This window comes from Hippopotamus amphibius, chromosome 3 (assembly GCF_030028045.1).
Source record: "Hippopotamus amphibius kiboko isolate mHipAmp2 chromosome 3, mHipAmp2.hap2, whole genome shotgun sequence".
Taxonomy (NCBI): Eukaryota; Metazoa; Chordata; class Mammalia; order Artiodactyla; family Hippopotamidae; genus Hippopotamus; species Hippopotamus amphibius.
Window position 1 is genome coordinate 189,958,789 of NC_080188.1, and position 24,659 is coordinate 189,983,447.

At 36.1% G+C, this 24,659-nt stretch overlaps 1 protein-coding gene across 2 annotated transcripts; it reads left to right on the forward strand.

The window, feature by feature from the left end:
- Window positions 1-402: 402 nt before the first annotated feature.
- RGS18 (regulator of G protein signaling 18) lies at window positions 403-24,336 on the forward strand. Of its 2 annotated transcripts, XM_057728128.1 has the most exons (5): window positions 403-698; window positions 1,188-1,289; window positions 2,482-2,543; window positions 20,747-20,913; window positions 22,923-24,336. In XM_057728128.1, exons 1-5 carry the CDS (start codon window positions 580-582, stop codon window positions 23,178-23,180), a joined length of 708 nt encoding a protein of 235 aa, XP_057584111.1. In that variant the 5' UTR covers window positions 403-579; the 3' UTR covers window positions 23,181-24,336. The 2 variants fall into 2 exon arrangements, with proteins under 2 accessions (XP_057584111.1, XP_057584112.1); XM_057728129.1 differs by lacking the exon at window positions 1,188-1,289 and having other exon boundaries at window positions 22,923-23,362.
- Window positions 24,337-24,659: the final 323 nt, after the last annotated feature.

The window sequence follows — 24,659 nt, forward strand, 5'->3', positions numbered from 1 at the left end:
CTCTGACAATGAAACTCTATAATCTATCTTCTTATTTTGATACAATAGGTTAAGTAAATGTGATTAACATTACCTAGCATTATGTCAGTTAAATGTAATTTACCTAATTCAATGTAACTAAATGAAGTAAAAATACTTTTTTAAGAACAAGTGGAAATATCTCCTAATGATTGTTGTAGCACTTTGCCACAACACATTTTAATGCATACTACACACACTGAAGACCTTTTCAAAAAGTTCCTGTGGGAAATGACAGTGTCATCTGGGTCTATTAAAGCATCATTCTGGTTGCACAAACTAGAAAGAGAAGTTGCACTGTGGTAATACCAGTCTTTATCTCAGAGACCAAGAGTCATTTTGCAAATTTGTAGTATCATTTCCCTAAACAACTCCGAACTGAATTGTACTTTAGTTCCTCAGTTCTTTATTTTTGCAGAGGCAGAAACATAAGCTCTTGATTTTTTTTTTTTAAAGTGCTGCTGACAGAGTTAACTTTTTGCTCCATCATGTATAACCGCGGAATAGCAGTAACAAGTGAAAGATGTAATAAATTAGACATGTCTTCATTTTAGAGAGAAGATGGAACCATCATTGGTTTTCTTTTCTCAGTTAAATATGTGCGAACCAAAAGAAAAAACTTTTTTCAAGTTAATACATGGTTCAGGAAAAGAAGAAACAAGCAAAGAAGCCAAAATCAGGTAAAATCATAATTTTTAAAATCAGCCTTATACTTTTAAAGTCATGATTGACATTGAATATTTGTTAGCACTTGTTTTTAAAATACCTGGTTGAAAATATATTGATTGTACTGTTACAACTAAAAAAAAAAAAGTCTATTTATTAGGAGTAAATAACTGTTAAAGTGTTTTTTTTTAAGTGCAACAATTTTAACCACATAGAAGATCTAGTAATAATATTTATTGAAATGAAATCTCAAATACTTTATAGTCACTGAGGGGAAAAAAACAAGTATATTTCACATACGCTATCTTATTTAATCCCTCCACAAACATTCAATAGTATTTAAATGAAGTTCTTAAGAAAACCACTGTAAGTGTGTCAGGATTGCGGGGGTGGGTGAGAAGGGGTGTCCAGGTGATTACCAATCCCAAATCTGTTTGACAGTCAGAAGGAGAGATTTTAACTGTTATCCAAATTGTCCTGAAGCTAATGCCTTTTCATTACAGAGCTAAGGAAAAAAGAAATAGGCTAAGTCTTCTTGTGCAGAAACCTGAGTTTCAGGAAGATACTCTCTCCAGTAGATCTGGGCAACTGGCCACAGAAACAAGGTGAATAACTTGTAATTATTTGGGGGACATTTTGCTGATACTATCATTAAAGATTCAAGAAAGAGGAAATTAGGGATTTCCATTTTATTGGAAATTACACAGTAATATAAGGAAGGTTAGAGATCTCATTTAAAAAAAAACTAGAAATATTCCATAAAATTAAACCACTTTAATAGCTTGAATTAAACAATCTCATAAAAATTTAAAGATGCTCTTTTAAAATTATACGCCTGTCAATTTTAAATGATATATTTTGCTCCTTATAAACTGATGAAATACTCATTAATTTAAGAGTTTGCACAATGTCATTGAGAAGTGCTATTCATCTCTTTCTTCAGTAGTTTGGAAAAAATGCCCTAGGTATAGTACAATATCAAGTAAAGCACAAAAAAGGATGTTTTGTAATTTTTAGCCGTTCCTTTAGTTCAAACAGAAAATGGAATAACCTTATATACCAGGGTAATACAAATTCTTCCAAATATGATATGACCAATAAAAGATCCAAGACAAATATATTCAACTCTCTCAATTATCAACATTTCTAAAATATATGGTTCATTAAAAATGTTTTATATTTCTTACCCCTTTAAAACTTCATTAGTCAAGCTTCCTGTGTCTGTTAAAAAAAAATTGCTGCACATTGTGGTAAGAGTTTCAAGGAAATTGCAGTTTAAAAAAAGTTGATTGAAAGATACTGTCAGTCTAAGTTCTTCTATTTGCTGAATTAAGAAAGATAATTGACCCAATTTCTTTTTGCTTGTTTGTTTAAAATTATACTACTATCTCTTATTTTTATTTTTCTTTAAATTTTTTATTATAGTATAGTTGATTTACACTGTTTCAGGTGTAGAGCAAAGTGATTCAGTTGTATACATATATATATATTCTTTTCAGATTCTTTAAAGTGACCTTTCTTTTTGTTTTTAACCTAACACATGATTAATTTGTCCTTAGAAAATAATTCATGAGAAAATAATGTTATTTTAACACATTGTTTGATAGGCAAAATCCAAAAGAAAGTTGATCAATGTTTTTGAACTTTCCAATGTAAATACAATTTCCATCATACAATAATCAAAGGAGAAATCCTGTGAAATATGACTGAAAAGAGCAGTATGATAGCATATGTGAGAGCAGATTCATAAACAGACTTCAGCACACTCCATTATAAAACATTTTGTTTCTTGAACAGAATCTCCCCTGAAGAAGCAGCGATATGGGGTGAATCATTTGACAAACTGCTTTCCCACAAAGGTTAGTGCTACTTTTCCCAAATACTTTATTCTCTAATGAAAAAGTATATGAAATATGCATGTAACTATACAAAACAGGCTGTCATGAAAATGTAGTCTGGTTGATAATTTGCAGCAATCTGAGTTTTTGATCCACAGAAATAATGAAATAATAGAATAGCCAACTAATAAGAGTATTTCCAAAATACTCTTATTAAGAATTACTGATTGTGGATGAAATATTTCTTGGTGCTGGGTGAATAGTTTAAAATTTTCAGCGTTTTTAATTTGTGAATGAGACCCTTGGTTTTATTAAATCTCAGATTATCTGTGTTATTTTTATTAAGTGATCAAAAATCTAAAACAGTTCTTTTGATGGACATCTAGGAAACTCTCATGAAAGTATATATTGTTTTAATTTTATAAATGCTTCACTCCGCATCAGTCATCAGAATTTTGCAGAGGAGCTGAGAATCAGGTGGGCATTTAAGGTGGAGCTTTGTAGGTGAGATGGAAAGTAAGGACAAATACTGAGTTTGTCCAAGCATGGGTCAGAGGACAGCTTGCCTGGATTGCTACTCTTTGGAGTCAACTTTCATAAGGCAGCAGTTGAATAAGCATATTTTTTTCTTGCCTTTATTCAGTCCATGGTTTCTTTCAGGTAGCAAAACTGACAGATTGAACTGAGTAGGCGATGAGGCTAAGCTACAACAGGGCTCATTGCTTTCCACACTAAACCAGGCAGAGTCTGCTTAAGAAGCAACACTTTATCACTACCAAATAGCCACATGCTTCCTCTAGCCTACAGCTTTTATTTGTATCTCCATATTTTTCTATTCCTTACCTCATTCTTTGAGTTAGCTGAGGCTAACTACTGTTGACAGCATCGCCAGTGGTTTTCTCTTCCTAAGGTGTCTCACTGGTAGCAGGAGCTCCTATTGCTGGGAGCATAGTACTTATAATTCAGCCTCAAGTACTGTGCACTGTTTGATGAAACCAACTTTTCTAATCTGTCTTCATGTGCCGTAGTTTTTTCCTTCCTAATTGTCCATCCATCTGTAAGGTTTTGGTGACCAGTTCATGTTCCCCTGAATTTACTGACAGGGAATCCTATTTCTGCAGACTCTCCCTGAAGACTTTCCCTCTTCCAATGAAAATAGATTCTGCCTCAGAACTGTAATATTGACTCAGATAAAGAAAGACAAAGGTAGAGAAATCAAGTCTTCAATTTAGGCAAGAATGTAGTCCGTGAAAATGGAGGGTAGTGGTAAGAAAGGAAGTTTGCGCTGAAAAAAATTTAAAGCCTTACTCTGTCCTCATTTCACCTTAATGCTCTCTCACTCCTTATTCTGGAGAACAGTAACGTGAACAGCTTTCCTCAACTTTCTTCATTCTCAATATCCAATCATTTCTTCACTTTTGTTAAAATTCTTGTGAAATATGTGTCAAACCTACCTCCCATTCGCATTATCTCTTCTGCCACTGTCTTGGTTCAGGTATTGATCTAATTACAGCCTGTATAAAACATTCTTCCCTAATTCATGCCCCCCAAACTTATTTCTTTTTTTAATCTCCTCTTATTTCCAACATTTGGGCACAACTCAGCCTTTGAGCCTCTTCACTAGTCAGAGCAAGGGAAAAAAGAGGTGGAATTCATTTTTTTTTTTCCAATTTGAATGTTTATTGTCAAGAAACATGTCTTTTCATCTGTGGATCTCCAAATCCAGCACATCATCTGGTAAATATTAAGTGCTCAAATAATATAACCAAATTTGTTGCTAGGAAAAAGTTAGTCCTGGGTGCCTCTTGAGATTTGAGTTCTGGTTCTCTTCTGCAGCACAGTGGTTATATAATCTTAGTTAAGTTTCCTAATCACTTTCACATTCAGTTTCCTCAACTGTAAATGGAGATTACAATGTCTTTAGCTCCAACAGAAATAAATTTCTGTCAGGATTAAATGGGAAGATGAATAAGAAGCCAATAACTGTTTGACACTACACAAATGTAAATGGTTTCTCTTATTATTAAAAATAATTAGCAACAATAAATTTAATAATCTTTTTCTGTTTTGCAACCTACCCCCAGCTGTATAAACATTGCTTACAAGGTGAAATTGCAATGGAAAGAAATACATAAGCTGGATTTCTTTCTTTAACTTAATAAATTGGTATGTCATAATTTCATCATACTCTCATGACCCATTCAGAGAGAAGAAAGCTTTAGCAAGGGTAATTAGTCCTACAGAAAATCCTCCCCTGGCATCCTACAATCGTGTTGCTTTAAAAGTAGTTAAAACCAAATGGAAAAAATCTGCTGCTCTTTCTCTCTTCTCTACTGGTGGAAATACTAAAGATCTCTAAAATAGCAGCAATCTGAACCTAGAGGGGGTAGAATGAATAACAAAAATCAGCACTGACCCACTTGGACATTATTATCATCGCTCATGATCAAAGTGCTAATTAAATTATATTCACAAAAAATTATGTTAATAGTATTCTTTTACTCAATCCCCCAAATCCAGTTATTCTAAATTGCAAATCTTATTGTAATATTAAACTATAAAGCTTAAAATAATTGCCTAAAAATGTCTCATGGTTGCAATGGTTAAATTCAGTTCATTTCTATTGACTTAATCATAGGCCAAAAAGGAAAAAATAAGCAAAGTTCCTACACCACTCATGCACGTGTACACACACACGCGCGCACACACACACACTTAAAGGCCTTGCTCTATCAGATTTTATAAAACCTCCCTTTAGTTACATGTGTACGTTTCTCAAATTCTGTATGCCATATCTATATCAAAGAAATGGAAATTGTATTAAATTTAGTCAAATGGGAAGTGAAGTGATAAATTGAACAAAATACATTGGAAATCTGAGTATTTATTTAACAAAAATACCTGATACTAAAACCACTGTAGAATAATTATTAGGCATCTTTAGCGATGGAGCCATAGAGGAGATGGTTCTTATGCTAGATTTTAGGGGATTAATCAAAAATTTACTAGCTGGACAAAGAGAGAAAGAGATCATCCAAGCAGAAAGCCAACACAGGCATGGGGCATTAAACAGTGCAATTTATTTAGTGAACTAGAGAGAATGTAATTCTTTATTGAGAAACATAATTTGAAAAAAGGCTGGCTTAGGGTGACAGATAATAGACAGATGAGACTTACACACAAAGAACATTGTTTTTGCTGTGTTCCACAGAAACCAAAGAGTCCATGAAGTGTTTTGATAATTCCACTATGATATTCAAATTTCATTCCTAAAATACAGCTTAATTCTTTTACAATTAAAAAAAAAAGCACAGAAGGTAAAATCCAAGGACATGTAATCAAAGTAGGGACTTCAGTTAATAATAATGTATAAGTATTTGTTTATTAATTGTAACACATGTACTTTACCAATGTAAGACGTTCACATGGAAGCTCTGTCCTATCTGCATAACTTTTCTGTAAATCTAATCTACTCTAAAAGTAAATGTTTATTTTAAAAAATGAACTCAATCATGTTATATAGTAAATTTAACACAATGCAGTACATCAATAATTTAACTTCTGTTCCTCATTTGTTTCTATGCAGATATTAGAGTAATTTTTTTCCTGCTTCCCCTGTTTATTGACCAATTTGCTTGAGATTGCAAAATGAATCATAAAAATCTATGATTTAAATGTATGTATATATAATTTCTAAATGTTGTTTAAGAAAAACAAAAGGAATAAACCAAAAATCAGCATCAGACTGTCATTCATAATCATCAATTTCAAATTTAGTCATCAGTCTTCTTACTGATTGATTTTATGAAAATAAATGTTACCAATATGAACGTAAATCAGTTCCAATAAAATGTATATATGTATATTACACTCACACATATATGTGTGTTTGTATACATATTTTATGTGGTGGTATAAGACAGCTTTGAAAGTAAAACAATACTGCTGAATAATATATAATTTTGAAAACAATAGGCTAGTTTTAAAAAATGCCTATAGAACTTACAATGTTTCATGTAGGCTTTAGAAAATCATTACACGAGATTATGTCGATATGTGCAAGATTTCAACAGGCAGAGGAAAAGGTTATTCCTGAGTAGAGAAAAAGGAAAGAAAAGGGCCTGAGAAATAAAAGATTTGTAACCTCGGAGCAAGCAGGTCCCTGTCACTGAGGCAAAGAATAGTGAACCATCACATTAGAAAATCAAGTTGGGGATAAACTTCAGAAGAATCTGTTAGAAAGCTAATTCTGATGGACAGAAAGGTAGAATTCTGTGCATATAATAAGAACTACCTACAAGGCTATTAAAATATCAGAGTTAACCTCAAGGTAAGAGGAATTTTGGAAAGAAAATGGATCAACTTGGTGAGACTGAATGTGTATGTATGTTGTAAAGTGAGATGGTGAAGAAATAGGAAATGAAGAAAAAGGAGGCACCAAAGATCTCTAGATTTTGTTCCATATTAATAGGAAGGTAACAGTGCCTTTTACAGATCAGAAATAGAGGTGGGAAAAAAAAAAGATTGAGAGAAGACAACAGGATAGAGTTTGAACTTATTTAGTTGCTGGTAAACTTTATCAGAAGTTTTGCAGGGTTTTATAGGCACACACCTAGAATATGAAAGTGTGATTGATGAAAGAGATTTTCTAACATCTCACATACTTGATAATTAAAGATTTGAAAGAGAATGTTATTTCTTATGATGGGAGTCTCTATCAATAAAAAAAGCTTCCAATCACTATCTTTATTTTCCTGTGCATCCTTTTTTTTTCCAGTTACTGCAAATAATTCCAGTATTTTTAGCCTTTTTATTAACAACTTTCTGCTTGGACTTTTTGCACCTTAAATTGTGATTATACTAAGCTTAATTCTGAGCATAATTCACAATAAGGTAAGATAAACGTAAAATATGTAAGTCTTTTCACCTCCTTGATTTAAAAATATGAACTGATTATACTATGAAAAATACACATTACTGACTTTGAGTAAAGGCTGCAAGGAAATGTGTACTTCTGTTTTGGGGAAGGAAACAAGCACTTCTCCTTACACTTTTCACCTTGTGGGTTTTCAAGTTGCCCTTCCCAATTTTCAGTTACCAATTTTCTGCAAGATAAGCGATTCCAGGGTTCTGCAAAGTTAAATTTCTGAATCTAGCTAACCCATAACAAACACGCAATTTACTTGATCTATCTAAAAAACAAAAGCAAGTAAAATCCAGTCTAAATTATAAATGGGCCACACAAATAAATCATTATTGCAAAAGTAACCACAATAATCTGCGACAGGTCCAAAGCAATGAAGCCAAATATCAAAGGAGAGGCAGGCAACCTAGTACGTAGGATATTACACTGTACTTAGGTTTCCAACTTCTGAGTTTCTTGACTTTTTGTTTCATTTGATTTCTTGGCATCAGAAAAACACTCCAACAGATGCCAGAGTTTCAATTTAGAAACATGCAATTACAAGCAATTCATATTTGTATGACACATTGGGCCAGCTACTTCCGGTGTGAATTCTAATCCCAGGTTCCATCAAGCACTTACGGCAGGTGTCTTCACCACTGCTTCCTTCTAAAGGACTGTTTAGCAAGTTACTGCCTCTGTGTGCAAAATGGTTCCATTGTGACCTGACTTCATGCAGCTGCCCAAAGTGAGTAAGAGAAACAGGGAGTAACTAGTGTGCTGGGATAATCCTGCATGATTGTGTATTATTTTTTAAAAAGTCATTTACTTAACTTTTAAATAAATCTTTAAACTTTTAAACTTTTAAATAAATCTCATTTCATCATTAGTTTCTTGAATCAGTATTCTTCCCTATTATATTCATATTATGCCAACAAGATCCATTCACTTTGATTCACTCACTGCAAGCACTTTTAACACACAATGCTTTTCCTGATATTAATGCTGTTATCTCATTTTGAATGTTTGTGTCAAACTCAAGACTAAGCATGGTAACAAAGGGCTTTTCCATGGTATTCCAAAGCACGATGGCTGGTACAGAGCTGACACTCACTTGTGCATTGTGAGTTAGTGAAGGCTATTTTCTGAAAGGCTTCTATAGCGAACTTAAGTAATGAGGATTTTTCTCTGCTGCTCCAAACAGAATTAGTCACCCCGGCAATTCTCCTTCCTTAATCCTTGGTCTATACATGCCTGTCTTGCCTATTAATCTTCATATTCCTCAACAGTAAAGACTTCATTGTTTCATGGCAGTTGAGTGATAAAGCTTCTATAATTGTAGACAAAATAAACCTGGATTCAAACCCCTGTGCTATCTTTTCCCACCTGTAAGATTTAGGGAAACTTAACTCTCTGAACCTCAGCTTCTTTGTCTGTATTAATGGGTAGAATAGGACTTAACTCCTTAGGGCTGATGTGAAAGTTAAAAGGAACCGCCCTAATAAAAGGCATAGAGCAGTGTGCCAAGATCTTAGCAAAGACTCAAAACTTCTAACTATTGTAATTAATGTCATTGCATTTTTGGTTTATAATACAATCCTCAGGTTCATACTAGGTGTTTCACAAATAATTAAAAGATAGATGAAGGAAGTTATTTTTAATAAGAACAATTTCAGTTGCCTGGCATACAGATGATCCCTTCTAGGTGTCAATACAAGAAAGTTTATTATAATTGAGATTTATTCATAGGAAAAGTAATCACCATAACCTCCTAACATTGTCATAGTGATTTATCAACTTGCTTTAGGAATAATTTTGTATTTAAAAACTGATCAATCTGTGCTTATGTATGACATATGGATAGAATAAAATGAAACCCAAAAAGCATTTCCCTTCACTGGGGTCAAAGTAACTTTATTCATAAACCCAATAAAACATATTCTTAATTTCCTCTTTCCAATCTAGACCTGACCTGGAACAGACTGTTCTAAGATAGCAGGCATTGTATTTGCTAACTTTGCTCTAATTTCTATTTAAATAGTAACAGAGGAGCAAGTAAGAACAAGACAAATGTCTCTTATTGTGGGAGGAGAAGAGGTAGGACCTACGTCATGAATACACAGAGCAACACCACCCAGTGACAGGCTTTTCAATATCAGCAGAGAGCACACTTCCATAGGACCACTTTTGCTTTTTTAATCAGGGTTCCCCAAAGATGTTCGCACAATCATGTTGCTGTCTTGCTTCCAATTGTTTCCTAATCAAGTCCAGGAATTCTCCTCAGAAATCTACTTTACAGCAGCTAACAAGCAAATAAAAAAATCTCAGAATTCTATTAAAAAATGCAAAGAATCTATCAGTTCTGAAGATAGTTAGGAGAGAGAAATGAAGAGAATATACATGTATTTCGGATTCAATCCAGTAAAAAGTAGATGTAAATTGTAGGACAAAAGGGCAAACATTTAAAAAATTTGAAAGGGGAAGGAAGTATGGGGACTAAGCAGCAGTTTTTGATTACACTAAAAATCCATCTGGGGGAATTCTCAATAGATTTTTTTTAAAGTTCTGGCCAGAGGCTGGGGCATGACTATATAACTACCTAAAGTTTGGTTGAAGCCAATTGGTCTACAGATGACTGTTTTTGTTGTAGTTTTGCTTTCACACACCTAAACACTGCCCACATTTCAAATTCTACTTCAGCTTTCATTTAGGGTTGGAAAGGCATGTTCTGCCTTAGTCTCCTTGTTTCCTTCCGGGATCATTACAGAAGAAGAAGAAGGGAAAAAAAGACAAAAGGTAGGACCGAGATTATGCAACACAATCATCTTTCTAGTGGCATAAATGGAAAAGGAAGAAGTTTTCAAGCTGTTGCCAGTCAGTAGTCAAATGATGCTTATCAGCCTATTTTCTAAAGTCGTCAGCCTGGGGCTCCAGCTTTACCTGAAGTCTTGAAAGGATGCTGCTGCGATGTAGTTGTCCAAAATTAAAGGAATGTAATCTTCAACAATAATAATGACTCAAACTGCTTTTTTTTCACAAGTTCAGGTACCGAGCTACAGAAGGTAAAGAGGGTTGTGGTGAGGAAAATCGAATAGAACATGCTAAGGAACAGTCATCCCTGAGAGTTCTGGTGGCTTAACACACCAGGGTAAAACCCGTGTGTCTGACTCCCTGTTGTTCACTTTGATAGCTATTTATGCTTAAAAATAATAAAAACAGAGATAGATCATTAACTTTACTCTGAGATATATACATTTTTAGGTATTTGGGGGAAATCTTCTATCTATCAAATGTTTCAAAGAATCATTATCCGTTTATATTTTCCGGCTATCTTCTGAGCAAAGCACACTACTCAGCATGAGAAATACATTTTGAAAATCAAACACTGTGCTAGAGGAATAAGAAAAAAAAAATGGTTCCATATCACCCACATTGATCATTCTTCCTTCTCAGCAACTAGAATTTGTTGACTTATGCAGGACGCGCTGAGCATTAAGGCCTCTTTAAGACAACTGTGTTTGACTGGGAATTATCGTATGAGCACCTCATCACTGTGGACAAGTTCTGGGCTGACCGTCCGTCCTACGATACTTTCTCAAATTCTTGTTGAGACTGACCTTCGCTTGTCTTCCTAGTATCTTCGCTAAGGTTCAGCCACTGACATCTGGTGCTCAGGATAATTTACCCAGGAAAGAATTGGCAAGCTCTCCCCTCACGCCAGTGAAAACACCAATAGAAGGAGCAGTAGAGTAGAAGAGGCCCGCGTGGCTCTTCCATCACGGTAGCGGCGGGAGAGATCCCATACCTAACACTTAGGCAATGTCTGTAGGTTATGCCATTTCTGGCTATTGATTTCTAACATTAAGTTCCTGGATCTCTAATATAATCACACAGTTGCTTTCAACATTGAAAACAAAAACACAAACACAATGCTTCATGACAAAGAGGACAAGTTCTAGATATAGGAGAAATAAATGGTGATATGTAACACATGATTTGAGGATTGTATTAATTTCCTGTGGCTGCTGTAACAAATTATGATAACTTTAGGGACTTACAAATATTCATCTCACAATTCTGTAGATCAGGCGTGTGGCATGGATCCCATTAGAAAAAAATCAAGGTGTCAGCAGGCTGTTGTCCTTCTTGGAAGGTCTAGGGGAGGATCCCTTTCCTACTCATTTGACAGAATTCAGTTCTTTGCAGTTTTGCACCAAGGTCTCCATTCTCTGTCTGGCTATAAACCGAGGCCATTCTCACCTGGGAGCCACCACGTTCCTTGGCACCTGACCATCTTCTTCCATCTTGAAGGGCAGCAACAGTGCTTCTCACATTGCACTTCCCTGACCTGCTTCTCTTCTACTTTTCTTCCTTTTCCGCTCTTAAGGACTCATGTGATGAGACTGAGTCCACCTGGATAATCCAGGATAATTTCCCCCTCTCAAGGTCCTTAACGTTAATCACATCAGCAAAGCTTTTTCTCCATGTCAGGTAACGTATTCACAGGTTCTGAGGATTAGGGCATGGACATCTTTGGAGGGCTGTCACTCTACCTATGACAGGAAGTGCTGCCTTCTTGAGAAAGATATACTTCTACAATTTGTTTGTTTGAAAAGTGAGATCTGGGGCAACTGAATTTATACGAATCTCAGTTTCCTCAGCTATGAAAATGAATATAGGTCATAGTCCAGACATCTGTCATAATTATTATCATTGTTTTTTTTTAAAGATACTATATATATTTTTTTATTTATTATTTTTTGGGGGGTACACCAAGTTCAATCATCTGTTTTTATACACATATCCCCATATTCCCTCCCTCCCTCAAGTCCCCCCCACCCTCCCTGTCCCAGTCCTCTAAGGCATCTTCCATCCTCGAGTTGGACTCCCTTTGTTATACAACAACTTCCCACTGGCTATCTATTTTACAGTTGGTACTGTATATGTGTCTGTGCTACTCTCACTTTGTCTCAGCTTCCCCTTCACTCCCCGCTCCCCCCCAAACCTTGAGTTCTCCAGTCCATTCCCTGCATCTGCGTCCTTGTTCTTGTCACTGAGTTCATCAGTACCATTTTTAGATTCTGTAAATGTGAGTTAGCATACAATATTTGTTGTCATAATTGTTAAATGTAGTAATGTGTATAAACAGCACTTAGCCCTCAAAACCTCTGAACATGTTATAAATGCAAATGCTCTTATTTATCTCCATAATTCTACCATATTCATTCTTCTTGCTTCATTCTATATGGAACTTATTATATTACAAATAATCATGAACCGTGAGGAATAGTTCTAGAGAGCAGTGAATAGAAGAAATGTATATAAGTGAAAATGAGTAGACAAAGAAAGCTATCATTTACTTCACAATTTTTTTTCAGCCTTAATGCTAGAATGTATGCTTTTTCCTCTTTAAATTGCTGAATTTATCTCTAATATTTTGTTCAGAATCTTTACATCTGTGATCACTGATCTATAAATTGTCTTTCCCTTTTTCTTTCTTTCTTAATCTTTACTTCTGGGGGTGGTGCTGGTGTTGTATTTGTCAGGTTTTGGTATTAGAGTTATCCTCACCTCTTAAAATGAGAAGGAAATTATTCATCCCTCTACTGTTTTCTGGAAGTTGTATAAGATTACAATGTTTTTTTTCTTAAATGTTTGATGAAATTCACCAAATCTGGGCCCAAAGTTTTTTTTTTTTTTTTTGGGGGGGGGGGCTGTATTTTTTATTATAAAAATCTATTAAAGTAGAGTTACAGACTTTTCACTTCACTGTCAGTTTGGGTAGGCTTTTTTTTTTAAAACAATTTTCCAATTTTACTTAAATTATAATTATTGGCATAAAATCACTCATTTACTTACTGTCTCTGTAATATCTCTAAGATCTGTGGTAATATCACTGATTCGCTTCCTACTATGAAACAGCCTCACTAGGAGTTCTATTTTATTAGTGTTTTTGAAGAACCAACTTTCAGCTTTATAAAGTTTCTCTATGGTTTGTTTTCTTTTGTATAGAGTTCTGCTATGTTTTTATTAATTTTTTTTCCTTCTACTTACTGTGGCTTTAATCTGCTCTTGTATTTAAAGCTTCTTAAAATGGAAACTTAGAGCTTTTTTTTTTTTTTTTAGTAATATAGCATTTCATGCGGTAAATTTCCTTCTAAATACGGTTTAAACTGCATCCCACAAATTTTGATATGTTGTATTTTTATTATAATTCAATTGTAAATATTTTCTAATTTCTCTTGTGATATCTTCTTTGACCTATAAATTATTTATATGTCTTGTTTTATTTCCAAATATTTGGGGGCCTTTATAGCTATGTTACTAGTTGATTTTTTAAATTAATTAACTTTATTTATTTACTTATTTATTTATTTTATTGGCTGTGTTGGGTCTTTTTTGCTGTGCTCGGGCTTTCTTTAGTTGAGGTGAGTGGGGGCTACTCTTTGCTGTGATGCACAGGCTCCTCATTGCCGTGGCTTCTCCTGCTGTGGAGCACGGGCTCTAGGCACATGGGCTTCAGTAGTTGCAGCACATGGGCTCAATAGTTGTGGCTCATGGGCTCTAAAGCGCAGGCTCAATAGTTGTGGCACATGGGCTTAGTTGCTCCACGGCATGTGGGATCTGGGATCGAACCTGTGTCCCCTGCATTGGCAGGTAGATTCTTAACCACTGTGCCACCTAGGAAGCCCCACTAGTTGATTTTTGATTAAAACCCTTATGGGCAAAGGACATACTCTGTAAGAAATCAATCTTTTCAAGTTTATTTAAATTCATTTCACATCCTAGCATGTGATCCATCTTGAATAATCTTCCTTGTGCACTTGAAAAGATGTGTTTGGTAGAATGTTGTATAATTATCAATTAGGTCGATTTAGTTGATAATGTTGAAGTTTCATATATTCTGACTGACATTCTGTCTACTTGTTCTATACATTTATGAGTGAACAGAGTTAAAATCTACAACGAAAATTGTGAATTTTTTCACAGTTCTATCTACCTACTATCCTTAGATTAAATAATTTCTATCTACCTGTCTTCTAGTCTACTCATCTTCTCTTAGGCAGTTGTTAATCTGTTGTCATGCCCATCCAATGAACTTTTTGTTTCAGATATTTTCCATTTTAGTTCTAGATTTTCCATTTGATTATTTTCTATAGTTTCAATTTCTCTGCTGAGTTTTTGCATCTATTCACATATTATGTCTTTTTTAACTTTCACATTCTTCAACATATAAATAATAGCTTTTATAACGTCCCGTGTGCTATTTCTAGCATTTCAGATACCTTGTGGTCAGTTTCTGTTGACTGCTTTTGTTATTGATAATGGGTCACATTAGACATTTCTTGCATGCCTAATACATTTTTATTGTATGTGAGCAAGGAGGAAGATACAGGAGTCTAGATTATGCTATTTTCCTTTAAAGAGTGTTAGATTATTTTTCTGGTACTCAGTTGAATCGCTGGTGGATCCTCTTGATACTTTCTGACCAGCTGGATATTTAAAATCAATCTCTTTCCAATTTATCTTAGTTTGAGGACAAAGACCTTGCCTCTAGGCATAGTATTTATACCAAAAACATGGCCTTTGTTGGGTGTCTCTGTTGGCTGGGCCAGAACTCCAAAGTCTCTTAGACCTATGCAAACTCTCTGATCTCCATTTACCTCTCAGCCTCACAGACTCTCAGCTATAATCTTCTGGGCTTCACAGACTTTGCCCTGCCTGTCTACAGTCTGACCCTCAGCCAAGGATCTGCAGGGAAACTCTGGGCGCCCTCTGCATGTTTCTTTCTTTTTTTTTTCACTCAGTCCCTTAATCCACAAATTCCAAACATATCATGATCCCCAAACTCATCTCTGCCTCCTCAACAAGATTTTTTACTTTGCTTAGGCTCCATCTGCATACATTCCAGTCCTATACGAGCCCCCAGGTAAAAAGCAAGAGCAAACCTGGGGCTCACTTCATATGTTTCTCTTCTCACACTGTTTCCAGTCCTTGGTGCCAGTTGTACTCTGTGAAAACTACTGTCTTGATATTTTGTCCAGTTTTATAGTAATGTGTGGTCAGATGGCAAATTTGGTTCCTGTTATTCTGTCATGGCCCTCCTCTTCTTTACAGTTTAATGGTAATATTTCTTTCCATTCAGTGTGGGACTCTGTAGTTTAAACATCAAATCAAGGACTTTGTCTACCTTGTACTATTGGATCCCCAGTACCCAGATCAGTGTCACTCAGTAAATATTTTTTCAATAAATTAATGAGTTGCTCAGTGGGAAATTCAGGATGAAAACAAACTTATTTAATGAAGTAGTTGACCAAAGAATTAGGAATATGCTTGAATAACCCACAGTGATATCCAAAAGGGAGCAGTGTACATCCAGGAAGGTTTGTCAGCTTGTCTGAAGCCAGACAGGCATGGCATTTACCACAAACTCTAATCTTGCAGGTTTGAACATTCATGTTGTCATCTTGTTAGCATTCCAAGACGGACCCAGCTCTCAGCAGAAGGCTCACATTGGCAAAACTCATGAGGCTGAGTTCCAAGTTAATAATATAGATTCAGGAGTAAAACTGTCACAGGTAGCCATTTCTCTTTCTGTATATTCAAAGAAGCCAAATCCTAATAAAATTTTTGCTTGACAAGCTTGAAATTAGAACATGAATTAAATGTTTAATGGTGTCATGCTAAATAACGATTGACTTCTTAAATGGAATAGTATATTATTAATTTCATATCCTCGGTGTCCATATGGATAATGTTTTGTTTATTGCCCTTTTATGCTTACTGGCTCTGACAATTTCTTTTAAAAATATTATAGAACACACAAAAATTTCCTAGAACTTTTGTATTTTTTTCCCAATTTATTTTTATTTATTTATTTATTTATTTATTTATTTATTGGCTGTGTTGGGTCTTCGTGGCTGCACACGGGCTTTGTCTAGTTGCGGAGAGTCAGGGCAACTCTTTGTTGTGGTGCATGGGCTCCTCGTTGCCGTGACTTCTCTTGTGGAGCACAGGCTCTAGGCGCGTGGGCTTCTGTTGCAGCACATAGGCTCAATAGTTGTGGCTCATGGGCTCTAAAGTGCAGGGTCAGCAGTTGTGGTACATGGGCTTAGTTGCTCCGTGGCATGTGGGAATCTTCCTGGAACTGGGATTGAACTTGTGTCCCCTGCATTGGCTGGTGGATTCTTAACCACTGCGCCACCTAGGAAGTCCCAACTTTTGTATTTTTAATGAAAATTTTTATTTTTTCTCATGTATTCAATTATTGCTTATTTCTTTTGATAAGCAAATTTTTTTTATTGGAATATGATTGCTTTACACTCTTTGACCAGTTTTTGAGGTACACCAAGGTCAATCATCTGTATTTATACACATATCGCCGTATCCCCTCCCTCCCTTGACTCCCCCCTCACCATCTCCATCCCAGTCCTCTAAGGCATCTTCCATCCTCGAGCTGAACTCCCTTTGTTATACAACAACTTCCCACTGGCTATCTATTTTACAGTTGGTAGTATATATACATCTGTGCTACTCTCTTTCTTCGTCTCAGCTTCCCCTTCACCCCCCGCCCCCCAAACCTCGAGATCTCCAGTCCATTCTCTGCATCTGCGTCCTTATTCTTGTCTTGTCACTGAGTTCATCAGTACCATTTTTAGATTCCGTATATATGAGTTAGCATACAATATTTGCCTTTCTCTTTCTGACTTACTTCACTCTGTATGACAGACTCTAGGTCTATCCACCTCATTACATATAGCTCCATCTCATTCCTTTTTATAGCTGAGTAATATTCCATTGTATACATATGCCACATCTTCTTTATCCATTTAATAAGTAAATTTTTTAAAAAATATTTATTATTTTATTTTAAAACATATTTATTTTTTATTTTATTTTTGGCTGCATTGGGTCTTCGTTACTGTGTGGGCTTTCTCTAGTTGCAGCGAGCTTGGGCTACTCTTTGTTGTGGTGCACAGGCTTCTTATTGCAGTTGCTTCTCTTGTTGTGGAGCTTGGGCTTTAGGCATGTGGGCTCAGTAGTTGTGGCTCTCGGGCTCTAGAGCACAGGCTCAGTAGTTGTGGTGCGTGGGCTTAGTTGCTCCCAAGGCATGTGGGATCTTCCTGGACCAGTGGTTGAACCTGTGTCCCCTGCATTGTCAGGTGGATTCTTAACCACTGTGCCACCAGGGAAGTCCCTCAATAAGTAAATATTGAGTGATTTCTTCATGCTGGGGATTTTTTTGGCAAGTTAGATGTCTTCATCTCATGAATCTCACAATATAGCATGATAAAAAAATAAGCAAGCAACTGCAGCACAATATTTAACTATTACCCAGTGTAGGAAGTCATATATAAAGGACACCCAACTTACTCTTGAGAGATTGGTGAAATCTTTCCAGATAAAATGATCTCTAATTTAAACCTCAATGAATAATACATGTTCACCTGGTGAAATTAGATGGATACAATTGGAGTAGGGAAAGAAAATGTTTCCAATAGAAGCTAAAGAGATGTGGGAACATGGCACACAAATGGAACTCTAAGTTACTTCACTATGCTTGAAGCTTAGGGTGTGAAAACTGTAGTGGGAAGAGACTAAGGGTGTTGTTGGAAATTTTTCAACAGTGAAGAAACATAATTAAATTTGTACTCTAGAAAGATATTACTGACTAGAATGTGGATAATAAACTAGGGAAGTGGGGGGTTGCTGGGGGAAGGGAAGCGAGGGAAGCCTGGAGTCAGGGTCACCAATTAGAAGGTTGTTGTAATAGTCTATGTACATAAAATATGATCCTGGTCTGAATAAAGGCAATTCAAGATTGCATAAAAATAAAAAGACAGATGTATGATATATGAAGGAGATAAAGTTGGCAAGGTTTGATCATCAGTTGGATTGAGAAGAAAATTGGAGATCCCCAAGGATGCCAGGGTTGTGGGTTAAGTTGTTGAGTGGATGGTGTCATTGAATGGGAAACATTCTGGGAAGCTTTCGGGTGAAGATATTGAATTCAGCTATGATGTGATTATTCTGGTAGGAAATTCAGTGGAGATGTTTACCAGATGTTGGGTGATATGAGCTTGGTGCTTGGGAAAGAGATCTGAGCTGGAGATGATTTCTGAAAATCATCAGCATATTCATTGTGTTGAAGTGTTGAAGTGATTGCCCCAGAAATGGAATTAAAGGGAAGAATGAAGAAGGACAAACTGAGAAGTATTCAGAAAAGCAATAGTCAGAGGTATAAGAAGAAACTCAAGAGTGTAGGTGCCATAGGAAAAAATTACAGACATATCTCATCATCACCTACTGTCATGAGAGATTAAGTAATATATGGATTGGAAAAAAATTTTTCCACAGAATATAATAGTAAGTCATTTTAGTAAAAATTATTTAAGTCAAATGTTGAGCAGAAACCACATTTTAGTGTATGGGGAAGTAAATGAGTGGAGGAGATTAAGAGACCAACTGTAGAAAGCTTACTCAAAAGACTTTATATTTGGAAGGAGAAAGATAAAGATCAGTAGCTGGGCTTCCCTGGTGGCACAGTGGTTAAGAATCAGCCTGCCAATGCAGGGGACATGGGTTTGAGCCCTGCTCCAGGAAGATCCCACATGCCGTGGAGGAACTAAGCCTGTGTGCCACAACTACTGAGCCCACGTGCCACAACTACTGGAGCCTGCTCACCTAGAACCCGTGCTTCACAACAAGAGAAGGCTCTGCAATGAGAAACCTGCGTACCGCAACAAAGAGTTGCCCTGGATCTCTGCAACTAGAGAAAGCCCGCACGCAGCAACGAAGACCCAACCACAGCCAATAAATAAATAAATAAATAAATTAATTAATTAAAAAGATCAGTAGCTGGAGGAATAATCTAAGGTCAAGATAAAAATTTTCTTCTAATGATTTCTTGTAATAGATTAAAATCTTTTAATAAGATCAAAATTCAACTCAGAGAAACTTTGTCTTAGTGTGAAATCCTGAGTCTGCCACAGTTTTAGCTATGAAACTTGATCTGAGCCTTAAAAAAATGAGTCATCAAGATCATCAGCATCATCATCACCATCTCCACCACCATCAAAACCCCGAGAGAGTACTTACTATGTGCCAGTTGCTGTTTTAAGCGCACTTCACACATTTTGGCACATTTAATTCTCTAAACAGCTCTATCGAGTAAGTGTCATCAGTATCTTAATTTTAAATATTGAGAAACTGAGGCACAGAAAGGAAAAGGAATTCACTCAGGACCACGTAGTAACTAGCCAAACAAGAGCTTGAACCCTGGCCGTCTTCCACAAGACTCAATACCTGCCTCTAACATTCATGGGGCTCAGGACAAAAGTAAAAATGGAGGTCCTGTACTATGTTTCTAAATGCTTAACAGTTATAAATCAGGCTAATAAACTGGGGTTTTTTGTTTTTTTTTCAGATCTTGGAGTATAATTGCTTTACAATGTTGTGTTTGTTTCTGCTGTACAAGAAAGTGAATCAACTATATGTGTACATATATCCCCATATCCCCTCTCTCTTGAGCTTCCCTCCCACCCTCCCTACTCCATCCCTCTAAGCCAAAACCAAGCACTGAGTTGATCTCCCGAATAAACTGTTAAGAATACATATTTTATCCTTCTATTTTGACACTTGGTAGATTAGGTTTGAATTTAAAATTCTCAGACTCTTCCCAGTTCTACCCTATAAGTATGGCCTACCTTCACTCACTTCCCACCCATGGTTTGGTTCCACACTGTGAGGGTCCTCTTTGCACATTTGGGTAGATACCTCAGCATGCAAAATTCAAGTCCTGTCCACACTCAAGCCTTGGGGTGTGCATTCCCCTGAGTCAGGGTACCTTTGGTGGATGAACGTGGGGAAGAGGACTGCGCAAATCCGGGAAACACAAAGCCTTTTTTACATGGAATTTCAGGGTCCTAAGTCCAAGAAGCACAGTCTAGAAGTTGAGAGGTGGTCTCCAGCTGGAATGGCTCCTTGGCTCTGTAGAATAAGGCCACCACATACACCCCAGGGAGAGGCATGGCTGAGAGAGACCCAAAGCGAGGTCCAGATTAAAGGTCCCTGTTACTCAGGTCTAAGTATGATACTGGCCTCATTTCAGCAGAGATGGTAGTTACCTTTCATAGTTGTGAAGATTTCAGCTAACTTATTTGTGGTCCCTCATATATACTGTGCAAAATGTGTGTGCTACTGCCCTGAATTAGAGGGAAGATGCCTCTTCTGCTAACATTCGTGGCTATACTTTAATATCAACTAGCATATTTTCTCGGCATCAATAGTTTGTAGTTAAAATATATTCTTTTCTTGGTAGGTGGACTGGAGACTTTTACCAGATTTCTTAAAACTGAATTCAGTGAGGAAAACATTGAATTTTGGATAGCCTGTGAAGATTTCAAGAAAAGCAAAGACCCTCAGCAAATAATTCGTAAAGCAAAAGCAATATATGAGAAATTTATACAGAATGATGCTCCACAAGAGGTAAAGATGATTGTAAAATGTACATCTGTTTGAAAACTTTTTGAGAGAACATGTCTTCATCAAATCGGTACTGCCATACATTCTACCAGAAAGGTCACAATTTTGTTGAAACAAAAATGGTGGTTATTTACAAGCCTACCTTGTTCTTTTGCCCTTCACTTTACTGCACTTCACAGATATTTCGTTTTTTACAGATTGAAGGTTTGTGATAGCCCTGCCTGGAACAAGTCTATCGGTGCCATTTTTCCATTGGTTCACTTCCTATCTCTATGTCACATTTTGGTAGTTCTCACAATATTTCTTACTTTCCCATTATTATTATATTTGCCAAGGTGATCTGTGATCAGTGATCTTTGATGTTTCTCCTGTGACTCAGTGAAGGCTCAAATGATGGTTAGCCTTTTTTCACAATAAAATAGTTTTTAATTAAGGTATGCACATTGGTTTTTTTACTCATAATGCTGTTGCACACTTAATAGACGATCGTGTAAACATAACTTTTTTATGACTGGGAAACCAAAAAGTTTGTGTGACTCACTTTATCGCGATATCCCCCCACCCCCACCCCCAGCTTTACATATTGCGGTGGCCTGGAAACAAACCTGCAATATTTCCGAGATCTGCCTGTGTGTAGATTTCTGTATACAAAGAGAATGCATTATAAGATATTGTTATGGAAGGGAAGATAATAGAATTGAAGTTACTGCTCAGGGTATTTTTATTCTAGACTAAGACTGAATACAATTAATTGCAACATTTAGATTCATTTACCATATTAATCACCTTAACACAAGTAACTTCTTGTAGAAACTAAAGATTTTTATACATGGTGAAGGTACATGATTTTTATACATGATCAAGAAGTTTGATTCATGCACCATTTTAATGTTAGTTCATCTACCTGTAACAAGTTTCATTTGCCCCATAATTGTTATCCCTGACCTGAAGATAGACTAAAAGAAAATTTCATAATAGAAAGATGAGGTAAATCTAATTTGGCAATGGTTCAAGTGAAAAAACAAATGTGATTTTCTTTGACTGCAAGCTCAGTATAAGGCAACTGTGTGAAACAACTGTTAAAATGGCTATAAAACTAGCAAATTTTACTTGACTATCTTTGAACATGAATTCGAGTTTCTATATTTTCATTATGTGTTCAATAAATAGTGTCTTTCCACTGAAGTGTGGAACGGGTAGTCTGTCACTGTTAAGAGTTCTGTTTGACTATAAATTGGTGGTGTCCACAAAGTAGCATTGCCTACACAGATATTGTTTAGCATGAAATGACAGTTATTTTCCTAGTTTCAGTATGTTTCAATCTGTTTTGAGTTTCGATGTATTATTCTGTTTTCCCCAAGGCCAACCTTATATATAAGTAAACAAAGGCAGCTGGTTATGTGGTGTTACCCACCAAGGAAAAGGAAGAAATCTATCTGAAAACTGAAAACTTACCACCATCAAAACCAAATATGTCATCAGTGCTTTGATAAACAGCGTTAAAGGATTCTCTCTCTCTCTCTGTATATATATATACTTATATATATATATACACACACATACATTTTCAGCACAGGCTTGCTTGTAGGACAACATAATATAATGAAAAGAGCACTGGGATGCAGCAAAAGCCTGACATTGAAATCCCAAATATGCTCCAAACGTGCTGCTTGACCTCACTCAAAATAATTTAATTTCTACAAAGTTTAGTTTCCACTTTGAAAATAAATTGAATCTCGTGATCTCTAGAGTATCAATCATTACAATGTTCCATGATCCTACACTAGCAGAGAGTGAGAAAGACCGAGCACATAGGAAGAGAAGAGCCAGGTAAAATGCCAGCCCAGAGTGAATCACTGGGTCCCTAGCTCCACAACGGGAAAAGCACCAAGCATCCAAGAGCAGTATGCCCCCTCCAACATGGAGCCAGTCCTGTACTTTTTGTTTCTCAAAAGTGTTTACTTAAGTAGATTGACTGTAATTACACTTTTATTATTGTTATTATTATCCAGGTTAACCTTGATTTTCACACCAAGGAAATCATCACCAAGAGCATCACCCAACCCACCCTCCACAGTTTTGATGCTGCACAGAGCAGAGTGTATCAGCTCATGGAACAAGACAGTTACACACGTTTTCTGAAATCTGACATCTATTTAGACTTGATAGAAGGAAGACCTCAGAGACCAACAAATCTTAGAAGACGATCACGTTCATTTACCTACAATGAATTCCAGGATGTAAAGTCAGATGTTGCCATTTGGCTGTAAAGAAAATTAATTTTGCTCATTTTGCTGGCAAGCTTGTACATCTGCTTCTAGGATATACCATGTTTATGTTAACAAATGGGTATGTCTTTTAAAATAAAGTGAGTCATTTGAAATGATTTTAAAAATGCAAACCAAAACTTTCATTCTAACAATATATACTTTATCTGCCAAGATATTCTGTAAAAGCTTCCATCTGACTTCATTTCATTCATAGTCAGAAAAACTTACTGCTTAACTAAAAGGCAGTAAAGAAGTAATAATGTTGTATAAGATTTTAAAGTTAAGTAAAGGCTAAGCTTTCGCAAAATTGTCAACAGTTTAGCCAAATATCTACTTTGGACTTTTTTCTAGATGTAAACTATATAATGCTCAGTTAGCCATATATTCAGACAACATTTTCTGTAATGATGAAGTTTCCCTCTGGCTCAGTTATGGAGAGTGTAGAAGTGACCCACTTTTTACAATGGGAGAGGATGATCATTTTTTATTGGATTACTAACCCTGGCTCAAGAATAGCGATTCATCACTTCTAGTTATAAGCCAGCAACAGGAACTTTTGGGAGGACACATTCATCTCTAAGGAACTCCCAGGTCATACATAACCTAAGCTGATCATCAAGAATGGGACCCACACTTGGCCTCATTCCTAAGTGAGCATGGACTCACCCAGTTTCACGGAGCCCCTTCTGCTGGTCACAGAAACATGACCAAATAATGCAAGAGTTCCAGGTTAGGACTGAGTGGAGCATCTTCTCATCTGTGAGGAGAACTTGCCACTAAATTAGTGGGCAGTCAGTCATTTGAATGATGACCAGAGAAAGTTTATCCCTGGAGTAATGAGCCTTCATTTTTGGAATAAGAGGAAATTAAGAGGCAAGGAGTCCAAGGCCCTGGAAACTCAGGCACCTGCCACACTGGCTCATATTCAGATAGTGTTCCTCCACGGATCATGTTCTTATTCCAAATCTCACTGAATCATTTCATACTATATTATTCAAATAAGATGATGCTAATAGGTATATATGTCTCTACTTACAGGGAAATATTTACTTTTAGATGTATGTTGCATGGTCTATAAATGTTTGTATTTAAAATGTCACACATTTTGCTTTGGCAAATGTTATTTTAGTTGAGTTGTAAAATATAAAACTGTAGATCGCCTATAGTAATAAATATTTTTAATTTCTTCATTTGTATAGTTAGTGTGTATCTATCTGACCACTAAATGCTCTCACTGATTATTGATTATCCTTCCTGTCATTGAATTAGACAAAGAGATATTTTCTTATTTTAGAATGATACTGGAGTAGAACTCGTTAATCTAGCTATTTTGTCACGGACCTTAATGCTAAGTCAATTCCCATTACTGTTGTGAATATGAAAACAAGGCATTATGCATGTCAAAGATCAACTAAGAAAAATATTTTTCTTTTTTCTCTAGCTGATTTGTATTTTCTTTTTTTATGACAGTCTCCGTTC